Source organism: Crocodylus siamensis, chromosome 4 (genome assembly GCF_052110815.1).
Source record: "Crocodylus siamensis isolate JL-2025a chromosome 4, ASM5211081v1, whole genome shotgun sequence".
NCBI classification, from domain to species: domain Eukaryota; kingdom Metazoa; phylum Chordata; order Crocodylia; family Crocodylidae; genus Crocodylus; species Crocodylus siamensis.
Genome location: NC_143398.1, coordinates 642,552 through 658,632, shown reverse-complemented (window position 1 = coordinate 658,632; position 16,081 = coordinate 642,552). Strand labels below are relative to the sequence as shown.

At 61.1% G+C, this 16,081-nt stretch overlaps 2 protein-coding genes across 2 annotated transcripts in view; both read left to right on the top strand.

Moving 5' to 3' along the window:
* Window positions 1-16,081, top strand: part of LOC149865305 (uncharacterized) — a 136,889-nt gene that overhangs the window by 51,064 nt on the left and 69,744 nt on the right. The window lies entirely within an intron of this gene.
* LOC149865310 (uncharacterized) lies at window positions 9,491-14,957 on the top strand. Its single transcript, XM_090041302.1, has 8 exons — window positions 9,491-9,634; window positions 10,471-10,800; window positions 11,218-11,517; window positions 11,936-12,040; window positions 12,279-12,653; window positions 12,754-13,065; window positions 13,190-13,522; window positions 14,447-14,957. Exons 1-8 carry the CDS (start codon window positions 9,550-9,552, stop codon window positions 14,479-14,481), a joined length of 1,875 nt encoding a protein of 624 aa, XP_089897428.1. The 5' UTR covers window positions 9,491-9,549; the 3' UTR covers window positions 14,482-14,957.

Here is a 16,081-nt window from a genome sequence, read left to right as displayed (position 1 = left end):
CATCTAAGCCCTCCAGGTAATCCTTAACTAGGTCTGAACTAGCAGTCGGGGGACTCGCATCCTTCCCGGGCCTCTCTACGCTGTCACCCGAGAGTGCCCCGTTGTCAGCAGACAGGGACACGGAAGCAAAGAGCTTGTTGGAGAGTTCGGCCTTCTCTCGCGCGTCCATCACCAGCTGCCCTGCCCTGCCTCGTAGGGGTCCAGTGTTACCCCGAGACTTCTTCTTGCTCCCTGTAAACTTGAAGAAGGACTTCTTGTTATCCTTAATCCCAGAAGCTAATCTAAGCTTCAGTGCTGCTTTCACCTTCCTCACCAAATCCCTACAAGCTCGGGTCAGGGAGGTGTACTCCTCCTGGGTCCCCGCCCCCTGCTTCCACCGCCAGAACGCTTTTTTCTTTGCCCTCAGGCCAGCCTGGATATCCGCACTCAGCCATGAAGTTTTCTTGGGCCCTTTTCCCACCTTCCTGCGCAGAGGAATTGCGTCCTGCTGCACCCCAAGGATCACCTCCTTGAGGAAGGACCACCTTTCCTGGACCCCCAGACTAGCTACCCCTGGGCTCTGAGTGTCTCCCTGACTACTGCCCTGAGCACATCGAAGTTGACTTTCCTAAAGTCAAGCATCTGCGCTGTGCTAGTTCCCCTCCCTGCCTTCCTCTGAATAGCAAACTGGATCATTTCATGATCACTGTCCCCAGCCTCCCTTGTACTAGCACTTCCCCCACAGGTCGTCCCCACAGGCTAACACCAGATCCAGTACGGCGTTTCCCCTCATGGGGACGAGCACCCCCTGCACGAGGTGCAGGTCCTGGACGCACGTCAGGAGCCTTCGTGAGTGGCTTGACCTGCCCGACCGCTCCTCCCAGCTGATGTCAGGGTAATTCATATCCCCCAAGACCACAACATCCCTTGCATGGACGGCCTCCCCCAGCGGCCTGGAGAATTCCCGATCCTGATGTGGTGCCTGTAGTAAACCCCTACTCTCCCCCTGCCCTCCTTGAAGTTTGACCCACAGGGTCTCAGTTAAGCCTTCCTCTGGTCCCATTTGGCAGGTAGAACTGGTATACTGGTCCCTGACATAGAGCACAACCCCTCCACCTTTTTCCCCCTTCCTATCTCTTCTAAACAACCTATAGCCCTCTATGTTTACTGCCCAGTCAAATGTTTCATCCCACCATGTCTCCACTCCAAGAAGTCCTTTTTTAAATATATAGGGGGTAAAAAGAAGGTACCAGGTAATATAGGGCCTGTGCAGGATATGCTAGGAAATGTGGTGGTCACACCAGATGGCAAAGCTAACCTCTTTAACAATGTCTTTGCCTCCATCTTTTTGAGGAGGGACCGGGGCATCCCCCCCACTGGGCCCCCGATGGGCCCAGGGGATGCGCTGCTAGGCCCAGGGTCAGAGAGGACCTAGTTAGGGAACTTCTGGAGGGACTGGAGGTGTTCAAATCAGTTGGGCCAGACGATCTAAACCCCCGAGTGCTGAGGGAATTGGCTGAGGTCATTGCGGGACCCCTGGCACGGCTGTACGAGCACTTGTGGTGCTCTGGTGTTGTGCCGCAGGACTGGAAAAGGGCCAGTGTGGTCTGCATTTTCAAGAAACGGAGGTGGGAGGACCCAGGAAACTACAAGCCTGTTAGTCTTACCTCAGTCCTGAGGAAGCTCTTTGAGAAAATTATCCAGGAGAGTATGCTTAGGGGCAACCAACATGGGCTAATTCGAGGCAGGTCCTGTCAGACCAACCTGGTGGCCTTCTAAGACCAGGTCACCAAATCCTTGGACATGGGTGTCGCGGTGGACATAGTCTTTCTGAACTTTCGGAAGGCCTTCGACACTGTCTCACCCCATTCTCAGTAAGAAATTAGGTGACTGTGGCGTTGATGCCCGCACAGTCAGATGGGTCACAAAGTGGCTGGAGGGCCGCACCCAGAGAGTGGTGGTGGACGGGTCATGTTCGACCTGGAGGGACGTGGGCAGTGGGGTCCCCCCGGGCTCGGTCTTTGGTCCTGCACTGTTCAACATCTTCATCAGTGACTTGGACGAGGGGGTAAAAAGCACCTTGTTCAAGTTCATGGATGACACTAAGGTGTCGGGGGATGTGGGCATCCTGGAGGAGAAGGACAGGTTGCAGTCGGACCTAGACAGCTTACAGGGGTGAGCGGATGAGAACAGGATGGGATTCAACACCGACAAGTGCAAGGTGCTGCATCTGGGGGGAAGAACCGGCACCATACCTACAGGCTGGGGAACTCCCTTCTCGTCAGTACAGAGGCGGAAAAGGATCTTGGAGACATCATTGATGCCGAGATGAACATGGGCCAGGCAGTGTGGGGACGCGGTCAGGAAGGCCAACCGCACCTTATCCTGCATCCACAGATGCATCTCGAGCAGGTCCAGGGAGGTGACCCTCCCCCTCTGTGAGGCACTGGTCAGGCCGCAGCTGGAGTACTGCGTCCAGTTCTGGGCGCTGCACTTCAGGAGGGATGTGGGCAGCATGGAGAGGGTCCAGAGGAGGCCACCCGCATGGTCAGGGGACAACAGGGCAGGCCCTACGAGGAAGGGCAACGGGACCTGAACCTGTTCAGCCTCCACAGGAGAAGGCTGAGGGGGGATCTGGTGGCTGTCTACAAACTGGCCAAGGGGGACCAGCAGGCAATGGAAGAATCCCTGTTCCCCCAAGCACTACTGGGAGTAACAAGGAATAACAGCCATAAGTTCACAGAGAGCAGATTCAGGCTAGACATCAGGAGGCGAGACTTCACGGTCAGGGCAGCCAGGATCTGGAACCAAATTCCAAGTGAAGTGGTGCTGGCTCCTACCCTGGGGGTCTTTAAAAGGAGGCTTGATAATCACCTGGCCTGGCTCGTTTGATCCCAGTGCTCTTTTCTGCCATGGCAGGGGGCTGGACTGGCTGATCTGCTCAGGTCCCTTCCAACCCGACCAACTGTGGCAGGAAGCCACCTTTGTTTCTCCCCAAAATCTCTGCTCTGTGACAGTGTGATTAGGATGGGCCCAGCAGAGGGGGCAGCAGCCATGCGGGGGACTCAGACGTAGAGAGGAGCTTGACCATCTGAAACGGGCTCTCTCCCCCATAGCTCAGGAGCAGGGAACGGCCTGCCTCCAGAGGGGACCACCAACAGCCTCAGGATGATGCGTGTGAGTCAGCTACTCGAGATCTGGGTAGATATCTAGCTGGCAGTAACTCAGACACGTGATCAAAAGGCTACCTCAGCCAGACTGTTTGCTTGATGGGATTTCTATGATATCGCTCTATCTTGTACCCTATTTTCACCCTACCCCTGTAATCAATACCGTTCTCCTTTGTGACCGGTGTGGGAGACTTCTTGTGGGGGGGTTCTAAATTATGCCTAAGAGTCCCCTTAGGTCTGCAGACTAAGAAGGACTTTCCTTTTTGCCCCTCGACTTGGGGACGTGCCCCAAGTGCCTGTGCTGGGTTGAGTACCTGTAGGACTATGAGGCCTGTGTTTTCCCGAGGACACAGGGCCGAGACAGTCCCTTCTCGGGGTGGTGGTAGCACATTACCCCCAGGCTAGTGAGTGTGCTCTGGGAAGGGGGTCGGCCAGATGCGAGGCGCTCCAGGGAGGCACTCGGAGCAGGGAAAGTGGTCGGGGGCAGGGAGGTGGGCGGCTCAACTCAGGAGCGCCCCCTACTGGCCCGCCACAAGGTACTCTGATCCTATTCCGTTTTTGGTTTCCTTGCTTTTTGGGGAAACTACTGTCCCTGGTTTGCCCACTGGACCAGTCACAGCACTCATTTTTCCCAGTGCCCTGTAAGGCACTCTGTACAATTTCATTGCTTAGTTGTGGGAAGGCCTGACGCTATGCCAAGACACTGAGCATAACTAACTCAGCTTGCCCACTACGCCTGTGGGCACTGGACCTCCAAAAAAGCACCGTGGAGATAGCCCGTCAGTGTTTCTATAGCTGAACGCTTGACACAGGGGGTAGGAGGACATAGTGTGGTCAGCAATACGGGGGCTTTTAAGGCTAATTGAGACATATGTGCCATTATGTAGCTGAGACCGGGAGGAAACTCCAGGAAGTGGTGCACTTGGTGTATGATATGACAAACCCAAAGTGTGCCAGAAACCTCACAGATCTGAGCTTGAGAAGATGCGTGCAAAGGTGCAGGAGCCGAGTTAATCTATGGATCCACGGGACATGTTCGACCCCTTATAACATCAACAGGATTTAGGGTAAGACGTGTTCATAAAATTAGCAACAAGAACTACACCCCAAGCAGGTTCATTTATGGTTATTATTTTTCATTTATCAATATTGTGCAAAGGAAGACCGCTGGCTTTCCTCTAATGCTGGACTGGACTTATTATTAACTTCCAGGTGGTGTAAGGCTGGGGTGGGGGGAGGTGGGAGCCCCTGACTCCTATAAGCAGCTCAAGTCCACAGGCTCCCAGACAGAAGGCTTAGGGCTGTAGTACATCGAGCTGCGCACCTCTCAGGGGTAAAAACAAAAAACCATGGCAGACAATTTTCATCAGAAGACAGCCCTGAACCACCCCCCAGAGAGGGAGCACAATGGATCCTGGATGAGGAAAGACATTTGCAAACACTTGGTGAGGTCGGGGCTGCGGTCCCTGATCCGGTGTGGACCGGGCCAGAGCAGCGTATCAGCCTGGGGCAGCGCGAGCCAGGGGTCTGGCCCTGCAAGCCAGGGCAGCAGGAGGTCCTGGGCAGGACGACTGCGGGGAGGTGCCCAGCAACCACAGAGCCGTGCTATTGACTGCCAGCAGTGCCCTGGTCCCTCGGGAAGGAGCACGATCCCAGGTGCTGGACAAGAGCCAGGAGCCCCAGTGCTCAGGGAAGGTACGGCGGTGCCGGGGCCCAGAGCGGAGGACCCCGGGCCCAGGGGCTCAGATGAGGCGGAGCAGGCTCAGTGTCAGTGACAGGGTGGAGATGCAACTAGAGAGGGTGAGACTGGGGCTGGGATGCAGAAATCAGGCCTGGCGCAGGGCGCTGGGCTAAGGGAACCAGCAAGAGAAAAGGGGCCGAAGCCGGGAAGGCTGCAGTCCCCACAAGGGTATAAGGCTGACGGGGCCTGGTGCTGGATTGGGGCCAAGTGCCCACTGAAGCCATTAGCTGGTCACGCCTGTGGTGCAAGGGGCAGTTGGAGCCATGTCACGAGCCCCGCAGGAAGCAGGAGTGTCGGGGCACGTGCGGGCTGGGATGGTCCCCCTGCGGTCTGGGCTCAGGCTAGCTGGTCTGGGAGGGGATCTGCTGGGGAAGGGATTTCATAGATTTCATAGACATTAGGGCTGGAAGGGACCTCGGGAGATCATCGAGTCCAGCCCCCCGCCCAAAGGGCAGGAAGTCAGCTGGGGTCATAGGATCCCAGCAAGATAAGCACCAATTTGCTCTTGAAGGTGTTCAATGTAGGTGCTTGAACCACCTCCGCTGGCAGACTGCTCCAGACCTTGGGGGCTCGGACAGGAAAGAAATTCTTCCTTATGTCCAGCCTGAAACGGTCTGGCAGGAGTTTGTGACCGTTCGACCTCGTCATCCCTTGGGGCGCTCTGGTGAACAAACGCTCCCCCAGATCCTGGTGGTCACCCCTGATAAACTTATAGGTGGCCATCAGATCACCCCCGAGCCTGCGCTTTTCCAGGCTAAAGAGTCCCATGGCTCTCAGCCTGTCATCGTAAGATCTGTTTTCCTGACCTCTGATCATGCGCGTGGCTCTCCTCCGGACTCCCTCAAGCTTCTCCACATCCTTTTTGAATTGTGGAGCCCAAAACTGGATGCAGTACTCCAGCCCTGCCCAGCGCAGCGCAGCGGGGAAGCCGAGAGCTGCGGGAACGAGGAGGGGGAGCCGGCTGCAGTGTGAACCCGGCCTGCCACAGCCACGGCCTCGGCCTGGGGACCAGCCCTGAGAGGTGTGAGGGGGAGTGATGGGGGCTCACGTTTCCCACTGTCGTCTGCATCGACCTCTCGGCCGCTCTGGTCTCTGTGCAAGATGCAGGATTTCTGCTCCCTGCACAGCCCTGGCTAGAGATCCCAGGTGTCCAGGCTCCCAGCCCCCTGCTCTCACCCCCGAGAGAGGGGAGAGAATCCAGGCACCCACCCCCGGCCCCCAGCCCCCTTCCCCCCCAGGCCCTGAGCTCAGTAGGGAAGTTGGTGCTCCCGCCCCAGCAGCATCTCCACAGCCCCGTCCTGCCCGGGCGCCTCCATCCCGCACTGCCCAGGTCCCCCTGCAGCACAGGGGAGGTCGGGAGTGCTGCAGCCCGCTCCCACACCCCCAGAGCAGGGAGAAGCCAGGCGTCCTGCCATGCGCCCCCACTGCCCCCACCCATGTCCCACTCCATGCCTTGCCTCTCTTCATCCATCTCGCCGTCCCCAGAGCCCAGCGGTGCCCTCACGCAGGACTGGGCTGTGGCTGGCTCTGCGGGGAAGGGGCTCTGGATGTGGCTGGCTCTGGGCTGGGCTGTAGGGGAGGTTACTGGTGCCTCCTGCCCTGCCTCCAGCCCCCAGCAGGCAAAGACTAGTCTCATCACCCCCTGCTCTCATGCCCGCCCCCCAGAGACCCCGGGTGTCCAGGCTCCCAGCCCCTGCACCCCTCTTGGGTGAGCTGCGGAGGTTGTCTGAGGTGGGGGGGTGGGGGGCAACAGCTGGATCAGAACAGCTGGGTCTGGACAAGTCCCTGTCCCATAAGGGTCTGCTCAACGAGGGCACGTGCAAAGTCCGGCCCTTAGGACAGACCTGTTGCCTACGTACGAGCAACTCGAGATCCTCACAACTCTAGTTTATTTGACAGATTGAAATATTGCAGTGAAATCAAACTAGAACCTTTGGGGCTGATCCCTCAAGAACACACTCATGCACACATGTGCGCGTGCACCCACCCACACACACACACACACAGAGAATCTAGCTACGCATATTTGCGGGGCACCGGTCTCAGGTATACCTATCCCACAAGCGCTGGGGTCTGCCGTTGATGGCCGGTCGAGGCTTCTTCCAACATGGTTTATCTTCCGGGGGGGTCGCCGGCTGGTGCTTCTGGCTGCACAGGTCGGGTGCGGGGTGAGGTGGAGATCCAGAGGGTGCCCCGAGGGTCACTCTTCACTGCCTGTCATCTGTCCTTGCACACTTTGTGACTCCCCAGTTTTCAGGGTTGACCCTTGTGGGACGTCCCCCCGTGGTGGCTACCGGATGGCAGCTGTCAGCCCCAGGGTCTCGGCCGTGGGAACATGCAGTTTTGGGACTCCATTAAGGAACTTTGATTCATTTATCATTGTCATGAATGGGGCTCTGGAAGTGGTCGATCTGGTGATATTCAGCCCCAGAAGTCAGTCTTGGCTCTGATTACTTCCACCCGGGGCTTCTGTCCCTTGAACAGCGATGGTTCAGGGAGTTGCCGCCTGCTACGTTGGCCCCTATTGATTTCTAGGTGTCACTTGTCCCTGGGTAACTTGTTACTGCAGCTCGCTGCTGTCTTACACGCTCAGGTAGACACACACAATTGCCATGTCCCAGTTGGGCTAATCAAAGGTATCAATTTGGAACCAAGAGTTCAAGTGTTTTGTGCCGTCTTGTCTCACACCAGCACGGCTGCCACCCGCACTCCTGACACATCCCTCACTGACCCGCTCCCCACGCAGGGGTCTGCCCAGCACGTGCCCTCTAAGGCACACGAGCAACCTGTGAGCGCGCCGCTTTGGCCCGTGAGCACGCCGAGTTGGTCCGTGAGTGCACCGCTTTGGTCTGTTCTTGAACTGGTCTTGCCTCTCCCTTTTGGTGCGTTGAGCAACATTATTTGAGAGAAAAGATTCTTGAAATACTAAACTATATATATTATATATTTTATTTTTAAAAAATTAAGAGAAACCCAACGGTCTCCCTCAGAGGACATCCTGGTACATGGTTTCCTCCCGATATCTCTTACCAGGATTTCCTGCCTTAAACTGTTGCGTGCTATTCAACAGCAGCTGCCTTGCATCACAGAGGTGTCCACTTTTCAGTGATGGGCAAAGTGATTTGTGACTTCATTAAGGTAACATGCAATTGTAAATGCGGTGACGTTAGGGAACAAAGACGTGAAGGGCTTTATAGCAACATTATGCTCAGTCACAGTGCACAGCCTGTATCTTGTATAGCAGATATATTGAGGCACAGCGGATCCTGAAAACACAGTGTGACACCAATACATTATGTGATGTGGTGGAGTTAATGTGAGGATGAGGTCCTCACCTTCGCTGGGCTCTCAGAATGATGCCATTGGGGCTGGGGGCGAAGCTCGCCTGACGCGGCTGGGCAGCGGAGCATGTACCCGAGCCGGAGGAGCCTGCGTGGTGCCCGGCTCAGCCCCAGCCCATCCCCACTCCCGCCCGCCCCGTGCCAGGCTCTCTCCCTGTGGGGATGCCGCACGGTGAGGAACGGAGCAAAGCCGGTCCCAGCGCCTCTGCTGCACTCCGAGTTTGTAGGACGCCGCAGCCCAGGGTCTCTCCAGCTGGGTGCGGGCATTGCAAAGCTAATGCGCAGCAAGAGTTTTCTTTGTGTGCATACGCACCTGCACGCACCTTCGAGAGACCCTTGCTGGGTGAGGCCAGACTGGACCCAGCGGGGGAAGGACAGGAGGGGCGGGCGGGCAGACGGGCGAGCCCAGGAGTCCCCTGCCCTGGAGCCCGGGCTGGGGGTGCACGTGTCCCCGTCCCTCACTGCCACCGCTGCGGCTTCCCTCGGGCCCAAGCACTGCCCTTGCCCCACGCAGGGCTGGGCTGTGGGTGCCCCAGGCGGGGGCTCCGTGTGGGGAGATGTGAGGTGGAGGCTGGCCCCGCTCCTCCCCTGGGGAACCGTGAGCTGGGGCGCCGGACTCCCACCTCCGGCCCCATATACAAGTGTAGGGCTTCATTTTGAGTTTGCATGTCATCACCGCTGTCTTCAGCAATGTGGCTGGGGTCATCTGACCTTAGCACTCCTTTGGACTCGATGATCTGTTGCAGTCCTGTCTGAGCCAAGCATGAGGATCAGCAGGTGGAAACAGTGCCGCAGGGCATTGCTCCTGGTCACGTTGTGCTGGGAAATGTCTCCGTGCTGCAATCAGGTGCAGAGAGGATTTCCCCGAGCAGCACGAGGGAGTGGGCGCATCGCAGTACGTGCGAGGGGCTCCGCACCTGCTTAGTCCTGCGCTCCAAAGTCAGACGCCGCCTTTCTCTTCGGTGCCTCTGCTGCAGCCGGTCACGGCTACCGGCAAGACGCTTTCCACAATTGTACCTGCGTCATTTCTAGTTCTGGGGAATCAGGCGAGTCTTGTTTAATTGTAGTGCAAGCAATGACCAGTCTTACCCTACGGGCCTTCACACCATGCAGGGCTCGGGGCCGACCCCCCCCCCCGCTCTCCCCAGAGCCATGGGCAGGGCTGGCCCCGGCTCCCGCGGCCCCGTGGGGTGGGGCAGGACCAGCTCCGGCTTCGCGCTGCACCTTGGCCCCTTCTCCCAGCTCCTCCCTCCCACACAGGGAAGGTGAAAGTACAAAGCGACGGCCCAGGGACCCACGCTGCCTCGCAGGAGAGGAGATGGCGGCTGTGGGGGGACGGAGGGAGGCCTGGGCCCCCCGCCTCGGGGGCCTGCTCCTGCCTCTGCTTGTCCTGGGGGCAGCAGGTGAGTGCGACCCCTGCTCTGCTGGGGCGCGGGGGCAGGGCCGGGCTGTGGCGGCCATGTCCAGCCCCGGTGCAGGGGCAGCCGGTGCCGCCTCGTGAACACGCCTGGAGCAGAAATCCCAGTGGCCCGTGTTTGCCCCTGGTGCCGCCCAGGGCAGCCGTGTCACACGCGGGCTATACAAGTGCACCGAGGGGTGTGGGGGCCAGCAGCAGGGGACACCCCCTCTGCGGTGCCCAGGGGTCCCGGGACACACAGACCTGGAGGAGCTGATGGACCCGACCCGAAGTGCGCACGGCCCCTCCTGCTGTGCCCCTGCCCCTGCCCGGGGCTGCAGATCTGGCTGTCGGGAGCCCTGGGGCCCTTGGAGCAGCGCCGGGCAGGGAGCAGGGGGGGCCGGATCCTGAGGGCCCCGCAGCCCCGAGCCTTCCCCGGGCTCCTGCTCCCAGGACAGGGGAGACCCCGGGCTGACTCTCCCCTCCGCTCCTCAGAGCCCCGGGGCTGTGGGGAGGGCCGGGCCCCGTCCCTGACACATTTCAGCTCCTGGCACAGGATGGAGCCCCTTTGGGTTGATCCCGCCTGGGGCCTGGCTCCTTCCCAAGTGAAAGTGAAAGCAGGGAGGAGCTGCCGAGGAGCCATTTTAGCTTCAGGGCCAAGGACTCTGTGAGGACTGAGGGAAAAATGCAGCCCTGGGCCCCCTGCTCCTTCCCGTGGCCCTGCTCCCTGGTGCAGGTGTGGGGGCACCGGGGCCTAGGCGGGCTGTGCAGCCCTGGACAACCTCCCCCCTGCGCCAGTCCAGCCCCACGGGGTCTCACAGCTGCTCCCTCTCCCCCGGGCAGGTTCCCAGCTGCAGGTGACCATGCCGCCCTCCTCCATGGCCCGCGTGGGCTCGGGGGTCCTGTTGCAGTGCCGGTTTGATGTTGGGGGGCCGGTGGCCCTGGACGCCCTGCGGGTGACGTGGTATTTCTGGGACCAGAAGATGGCCTCGTACGAACAGGGCAGGAGTCATGCTCAGCCAGGAGCCCGCCTGCCGTCGGAGAAGGAGCTGGAGAGCGGAGACGCCTCCCTGTCCCTGGCCGCAGTGACCGTGCCAGATGGGGGCAGGTACCGGTGTGTTGTGGGGTACGGGACGCAGCAGCTCCATGGGGAGACCACCCTGCGCCCACTTGGTGAGGACTGGAGAGGGACCACGGGGTGGCTGTGGCTGGGTTGAGACCAGGGGTGGGTGGGTGAGTGGGGGAGACAAAACCACAAACCTGAACCACATGGTGAGTGAGCAATCCCCTCAGGCCCTGGGGGACTCTCTCCTGTGGTCATGTCCAGCACCAGCCACAGGCAGGGCCACTGGCCTCGCCCCAGGAGCAGTGGGAAGCCTTACGCAATGGGCAGACGGCCTGGCGTACAGTGCTGGCACGGGCAGTGCTGTCCTCACGGCAGCGACACCTGCCTGGGGTATGTCCATTGGGCGTCAGGGCTCCCACGGGGCCCAGGCCTCACATGGCCTCAGTGGGTCAGTGCCAGCCTGGGGGTGGAAGGACACACGCCCCACCCTGGGGTGCACACAGCGCACTGACTCTGTTTTCCAGCCGCCCCGACCATCTCCATCCTGAGAAAACCAGTCGTGCCCGATGCTGAGACGTCCCTCCTGTGCCACGTGAGGCGGTTCTTCCCCGAGAACGTGGACGTGGCGTGGCTGAGAGACGGGCAGGTCCTGGAGGGCTCCACCCGCTCCAGCCCCCACAGGAACGCGGACGGGACCTTCAACCTCACCCTGACCTACACCTTCACCCCCACCCACAGCGATGGGGGGAGTGACTTCTCCTGCCGCGTCCGCCATGCAGCTCTGGGGCAGCCGATACAGGAGGACGTCGCCCTGGACATTGTAGGTGAGGCCCCTCGCCCCCTCCCCAAGGTAGCACAGAGCTGCAGGCAGTGCTCAGGTGCAGACCAGCATCGTCTAGGGCTGCATTAGGCAGCAGTAACACTCCTCCCCTCACGGATGACTTGGATGAATAAAGACCATTAGGACACCGGCCTGGAGAGGTGTCCCGGGCTGCTGCATCCCTGCCCCTGCATTCCCGGTGCATGGGTGGCCGCAGGGATCCCCAGCATCCCACAGCAAACCCTGGCCCACGACTGCGAGGGCAGCAGCTGGGGCACAAAGGCACCAGACCTGCAGCCGGAGGGGAGGGGGCGATTCCAGGTTGGGACTTGCTTGGGGGTCTTGGGCAAGACCCTGCTCCCTTCAGAGCGATGCTGCGAGCTGAGGTCTGTCTTGTTCTCTCCTCTGGCGACCGAGCGCAGCAGCGGATCAGACTGGTGCTGTTGTCGGAGCCGTCCTGGGGGTCCTGATCGGAGCAGGAGCCGCGGCCGCTGCAGCCATTTACTTCTGGAGGAAGAGAAGAAAAGGTAGAGCAGGAAGTTGGGCTGCAGGGGCACACAGGGAGGGGATGGATGAGAGATGGGGGAGGTGACAGTGAAGGAGCAAGGACACTTGGTGCTGGAGAGGCCATTCCCGCAGGGGAAACTGGCTCTCCCCAGGCAGGTTTCATCCTGTGGTTCCCTACCCAGGGCTCAGATTGGGGACGCATCCACCAGATGATCCCAGGCTGACCCGTGTCCTGTGTGTTGGTTGCTTGGCCCCCAGGCTGGGCGGTCTCCTACAATGTCGCAGAGGTGCAGGTGCCGGCGCGGTGCCTGCTGGGCCAGGAGCTGACCCTGCGCTGCTCCATGGAGGGGACGGTCCCCGAGGACGTGGCCGTGACGTGGGAGAGGATCCACAGCGAGGACAGGACGGTGCCGGAGAGCGCTGGGGACCAAGAGAGCCCCGAGCACCAGCCGCTGATCCCCGCCCTCCCCCCGGGCTGGGGAGTGACAGAGGAGAGAGCCGGGACCCGCCTCACGTCCTCCCTGACCTTCACCCCCACGGTGCAGGATGACGGGGCGCGGGTCCGGTGCCTCTTCCTCCACGAGGCCAAACGGATCCGAGAGGAGCGAGTGTCCCCGGAGATCCGGGTGTGGGGTGAGTGCCCAGCGCCCCGATGCCACCTCCGGGGGCGGCCTGGGCCTGATTCTGTCAGGGGGATGGAGCTGGGGTTGCTAACCCCCCGCTGTCTCCCCAGCCCGGCCGCAGGTGTCGGAGATCCAGGTGTTGCCCGAGTGGGACCCCTGCGAAGAGGTGCCGCTCGCTGTGCAGCTCCACAACTTCTACCCCCGGGAGGTGCCCCCGATCCAGTGGGGCTGGGACGGGGCCGGGAGCTGGGGGGCAGACCCCGCGCAGATAGACAGGAACGCGGACGGCACGTTCACCGCGACGAGCGTCTGGAGAGTGCCCAGCCGGAGCCTGACCCGGCCGGAGCTGCGCGTGCGAGTGTGCGTCCAGCACGGCCCCGGAGAGCCCCCGAGCGAGAGAGAGCTCAGCCTGGGGGCCGCGGGTGAGGAGGGGCCGTGTCCGGGGGTCCCAGCCCCGCTGCAGGGGTGTTGGGTCTGGGTGGGGTGTGAGGGGCCGCGGCTCCCCTGACGGGGCCTGTCCCTGCCTCTGCCTCTTCCCTTCCCCAGGGCTCCTGCGGCCCCCGGACGTGTCCGAAATCTCCCGGACCGAGTCCGTGGCCACGGGGAAGGGAGTCACCCTGAGCTGCCGCATCACGGGGCATTTCCCGGGAGAGCTGAGTGTGACCTGGCTGAAGAGGGGTAAGGGGGAGACCACTGCTGTGACCCTGCGGGACTCACCTAAGTACAGGGTGGAGCCCGGCACGGCCGTCCTGGCATGGGACGGGAAGAGCTTCCAGCAGGAGACCAGACTCACCCGCTGGACGTCCGGGGACAAGAGGGCAGAGTACATCTGCCGTGTGGGACACCTCGCCCTGGAGACCCCCATCGAGAGGAGCAGCGGTAAGCAGCGGGGATGGGACAGGCCCACTGGCTGTTCTGGGATAAGGGGCCTTGTCGTGGGCCCTGCTCTGGTTGTGGTGGGTCCATTTGGGAGCAGACCCGCCTGTTGCCCAGCCCCACCCTGCTGGGCTGTGACCCCCCCGGCTCTGCCTGACCCCTCGCTCCAGGCCCTCCCCGGGAATCGGTTTTAGCGCCAGGGACAAGGACTCTGGCAGGACAGGGGGAAAGATGCAGCCCTGGGTGCAGCGCTTGGACCCTGCTCCTTGCCACGGCCCTGCTCCTTTCTCCCTCTTCCCTGCCCCATGGGGTAATGCCAGTCCCGCTGCTCCCCCGGCATGAGTGTGGGGGCAGCCGGGGGCTGGGGCAGTTTGCAGCCCTGAGGGAAGCCCGGCCAAACTCTGTGGGGAGGAAGTTGCGGGTGCAGGAGTGGGGGCAGTTCAGCGAGTCCGCTGTGGTGACACTCGGGGGCTACTTTGCTCTGTACCAGGGTCATGGCCCAGTCTGCACAGACTACCCCCGGTAGTGAGGTGCAGGGAGTGATTTTTGGGGGTTTTGGAAATATCCCCTCTGGTCACTGCAGGGGGTAGGGGACGACACCGAGCGCTCTCCGCCTCACGGGGAACATGGGCTCATGTCATGGCCCAGAGTCACAAGTGGTGACATGTGTGTCAGGGGACGCTCCCAACCCCGAACCGACTCCCCAGCTCCCATCCCATCTCCCAGCTGCAGACCCCATGTCCCAAGGAGCCAGCTTCAGCCTGGCACCTGCACTCGCCCCGTCCCCACCCCACCCGTGGCCCCACAGGAGGGTTCAGCCTGTGACACTGCCCCGGGCCTGGAGACATCCAGATGGTCCAATCCTGCCGAGGACTGGACCCGCACACCCTGGATGCAAGTCACAGGCTCGTCCCACTTGTTTTCTAGGTCATGCAGAGTCCACCAAAGCCTCAAACGCTTGAGGAGGGAGGAGGCGGCCGAAGACAGAGGCAGTGTCACCAGCGCCGCGTCTCCGCCCCGACCCAGGGAACACCAGGGACTGTGCCCATCACGGGGCTGGGCTCGGGGATCGGGTGGGGCTGGGATGCAGGGTTGTGGCACGCAGCTGGGCCATGGTTATGTCGTCCCCAGGCCTCTGGTGGTGGCGGCTGCTCCTGTGTCCCTCCCTCCACGTGTGGCCTGTGCAGTGGGGCTGGGTGGGAGCCGCGGTGTGGGGTTGTGTCTCGCTCTCTGTCCTTGGGGGCCCAGCCCCATGTGGCCCCCGGGCTGCCACGATAAAGATGACAGCGCTGACGATCGCCCGCTTCCCTGAGTGGATTTGGAAGCAGACTGAACAGGGCTGACGCCTCCAGAGCCTCTGTGCGGAGCCACCCATGGGGATATAAAATATTATCTATTTTGTAGTATTTTATATTCTAATATAATAAAGGGCTTGATCTGTGTGTCCATAATGCTTTTCCTCAAGTGTGCCTGCGCTGCAGAGCTACAGTTCCCCTACATCTGGGTTCCCCTGGACATGTTCCCCTGTTTTGAAGTCCTCTGGTCACTGTTGTGGTGGTTTGTCTGGAGTTTCCCCTTGCTCCGGGGGTGGGAGCAGGTGGAGGGGATGGAGGCACCAGGGAGCACACACGGGCCGGCCTGCGGCTGCAGAGGTGCAGCCCCGTGCGGGCTCCCTGCTGCCTCCCATCGCATCCCCCTCTCCCCATCCTGGAGCACAGCACAATCCTGGACATTTGGTCAGGGCAGGGGGCAGGGGCAGGGGGTGGGGAACTGTTCATGGCAGGCACACTGTTTGTGTCTGCGTGTCCATGTGCAGAGAGTGAGGGAGAGTAGTGCACGCCCGTGTGCGTGTCTGTTTTGCCATAGTGGGACAGGGCTGGGGGAGGGCAGGGAGCAGGGACAAGAGGTAGCATGTGCCCCCTACGTCCAGCCTCCCCCATCAGCACCAGGAGGGCCCCCCCCGTCCCTCGCCCCAGCTCAGCTCCCGTGGCGGGAGGGAACCTCCAACGTTGTGTTTGCCCGAGGCCCCGGTGCGCATTAATCTGCCTCCGGGTGCGGGCCCGACACGGAGAGGAGGGCGGGTTTGCACGCAGCTGGACACAGAGCGGTGGCGGTGCCCGACAGTGGGTGGTGGCGGCTCCCCCTCTGCCTTTGTGGGAGGCAGGGGTGGTGGGTGGTGGCTCTCTGCCTGCTCCCCCGCCCCCAGCTCTTGTTGGGACATTGGTAGGTCAGTTATGAAATGCTGGCAGCCGCCCCCCACGGTGATTTTTTTGGAGACAGGCTGCCCACAGGCAAGAAGTGAAGGTCTTGAGGCAACAGAAGAGCCCGAGTGCTCACAGCTGTTTTAAGTCCCCACCACCCAGGCTCCTCATCGCCTTGACCTGCATGAACTGGGGTCTGCCAGGCAGCCGTGTCTTCCTCAAGCCAGTGGCTCACCCCGGGGTCGTTCATGTCCCTCCGGGCCGGGCCAGACACAGCAGGGCTCTCGGTGCTGGGCTCCTACCCAGCGCTGCTCTTCTGTGCTTCCACATGTGAACCAGCCCACTGCCATCTTGACATCCC

Bases quoted from the DNA above. Each gene is read 5' to 3' on its own strand.
- LOC149865310 (XM_090041302.1), top strand. From the start codon at position 9,550: ATGGCGGCTGTGGGGGGACGGAGGGAGGCCTGGGCCCCCCGCCTCGGG. The intron at 9,635-10,470 runs GTGAGTGCGACC...TCCCCCGGGCAG, and splicing joins GCTTGTCCTGGGGGCAGCAG to GTTCCCAGCTGCAGGTGACC. The intron at 10,801-11,217 runs GTGAGGACTGGA...TCTGTTTTCCAG, and splicing joins GACCACCCTGCGCCCACTTG to CCGCCCCGACCATCTCCATC.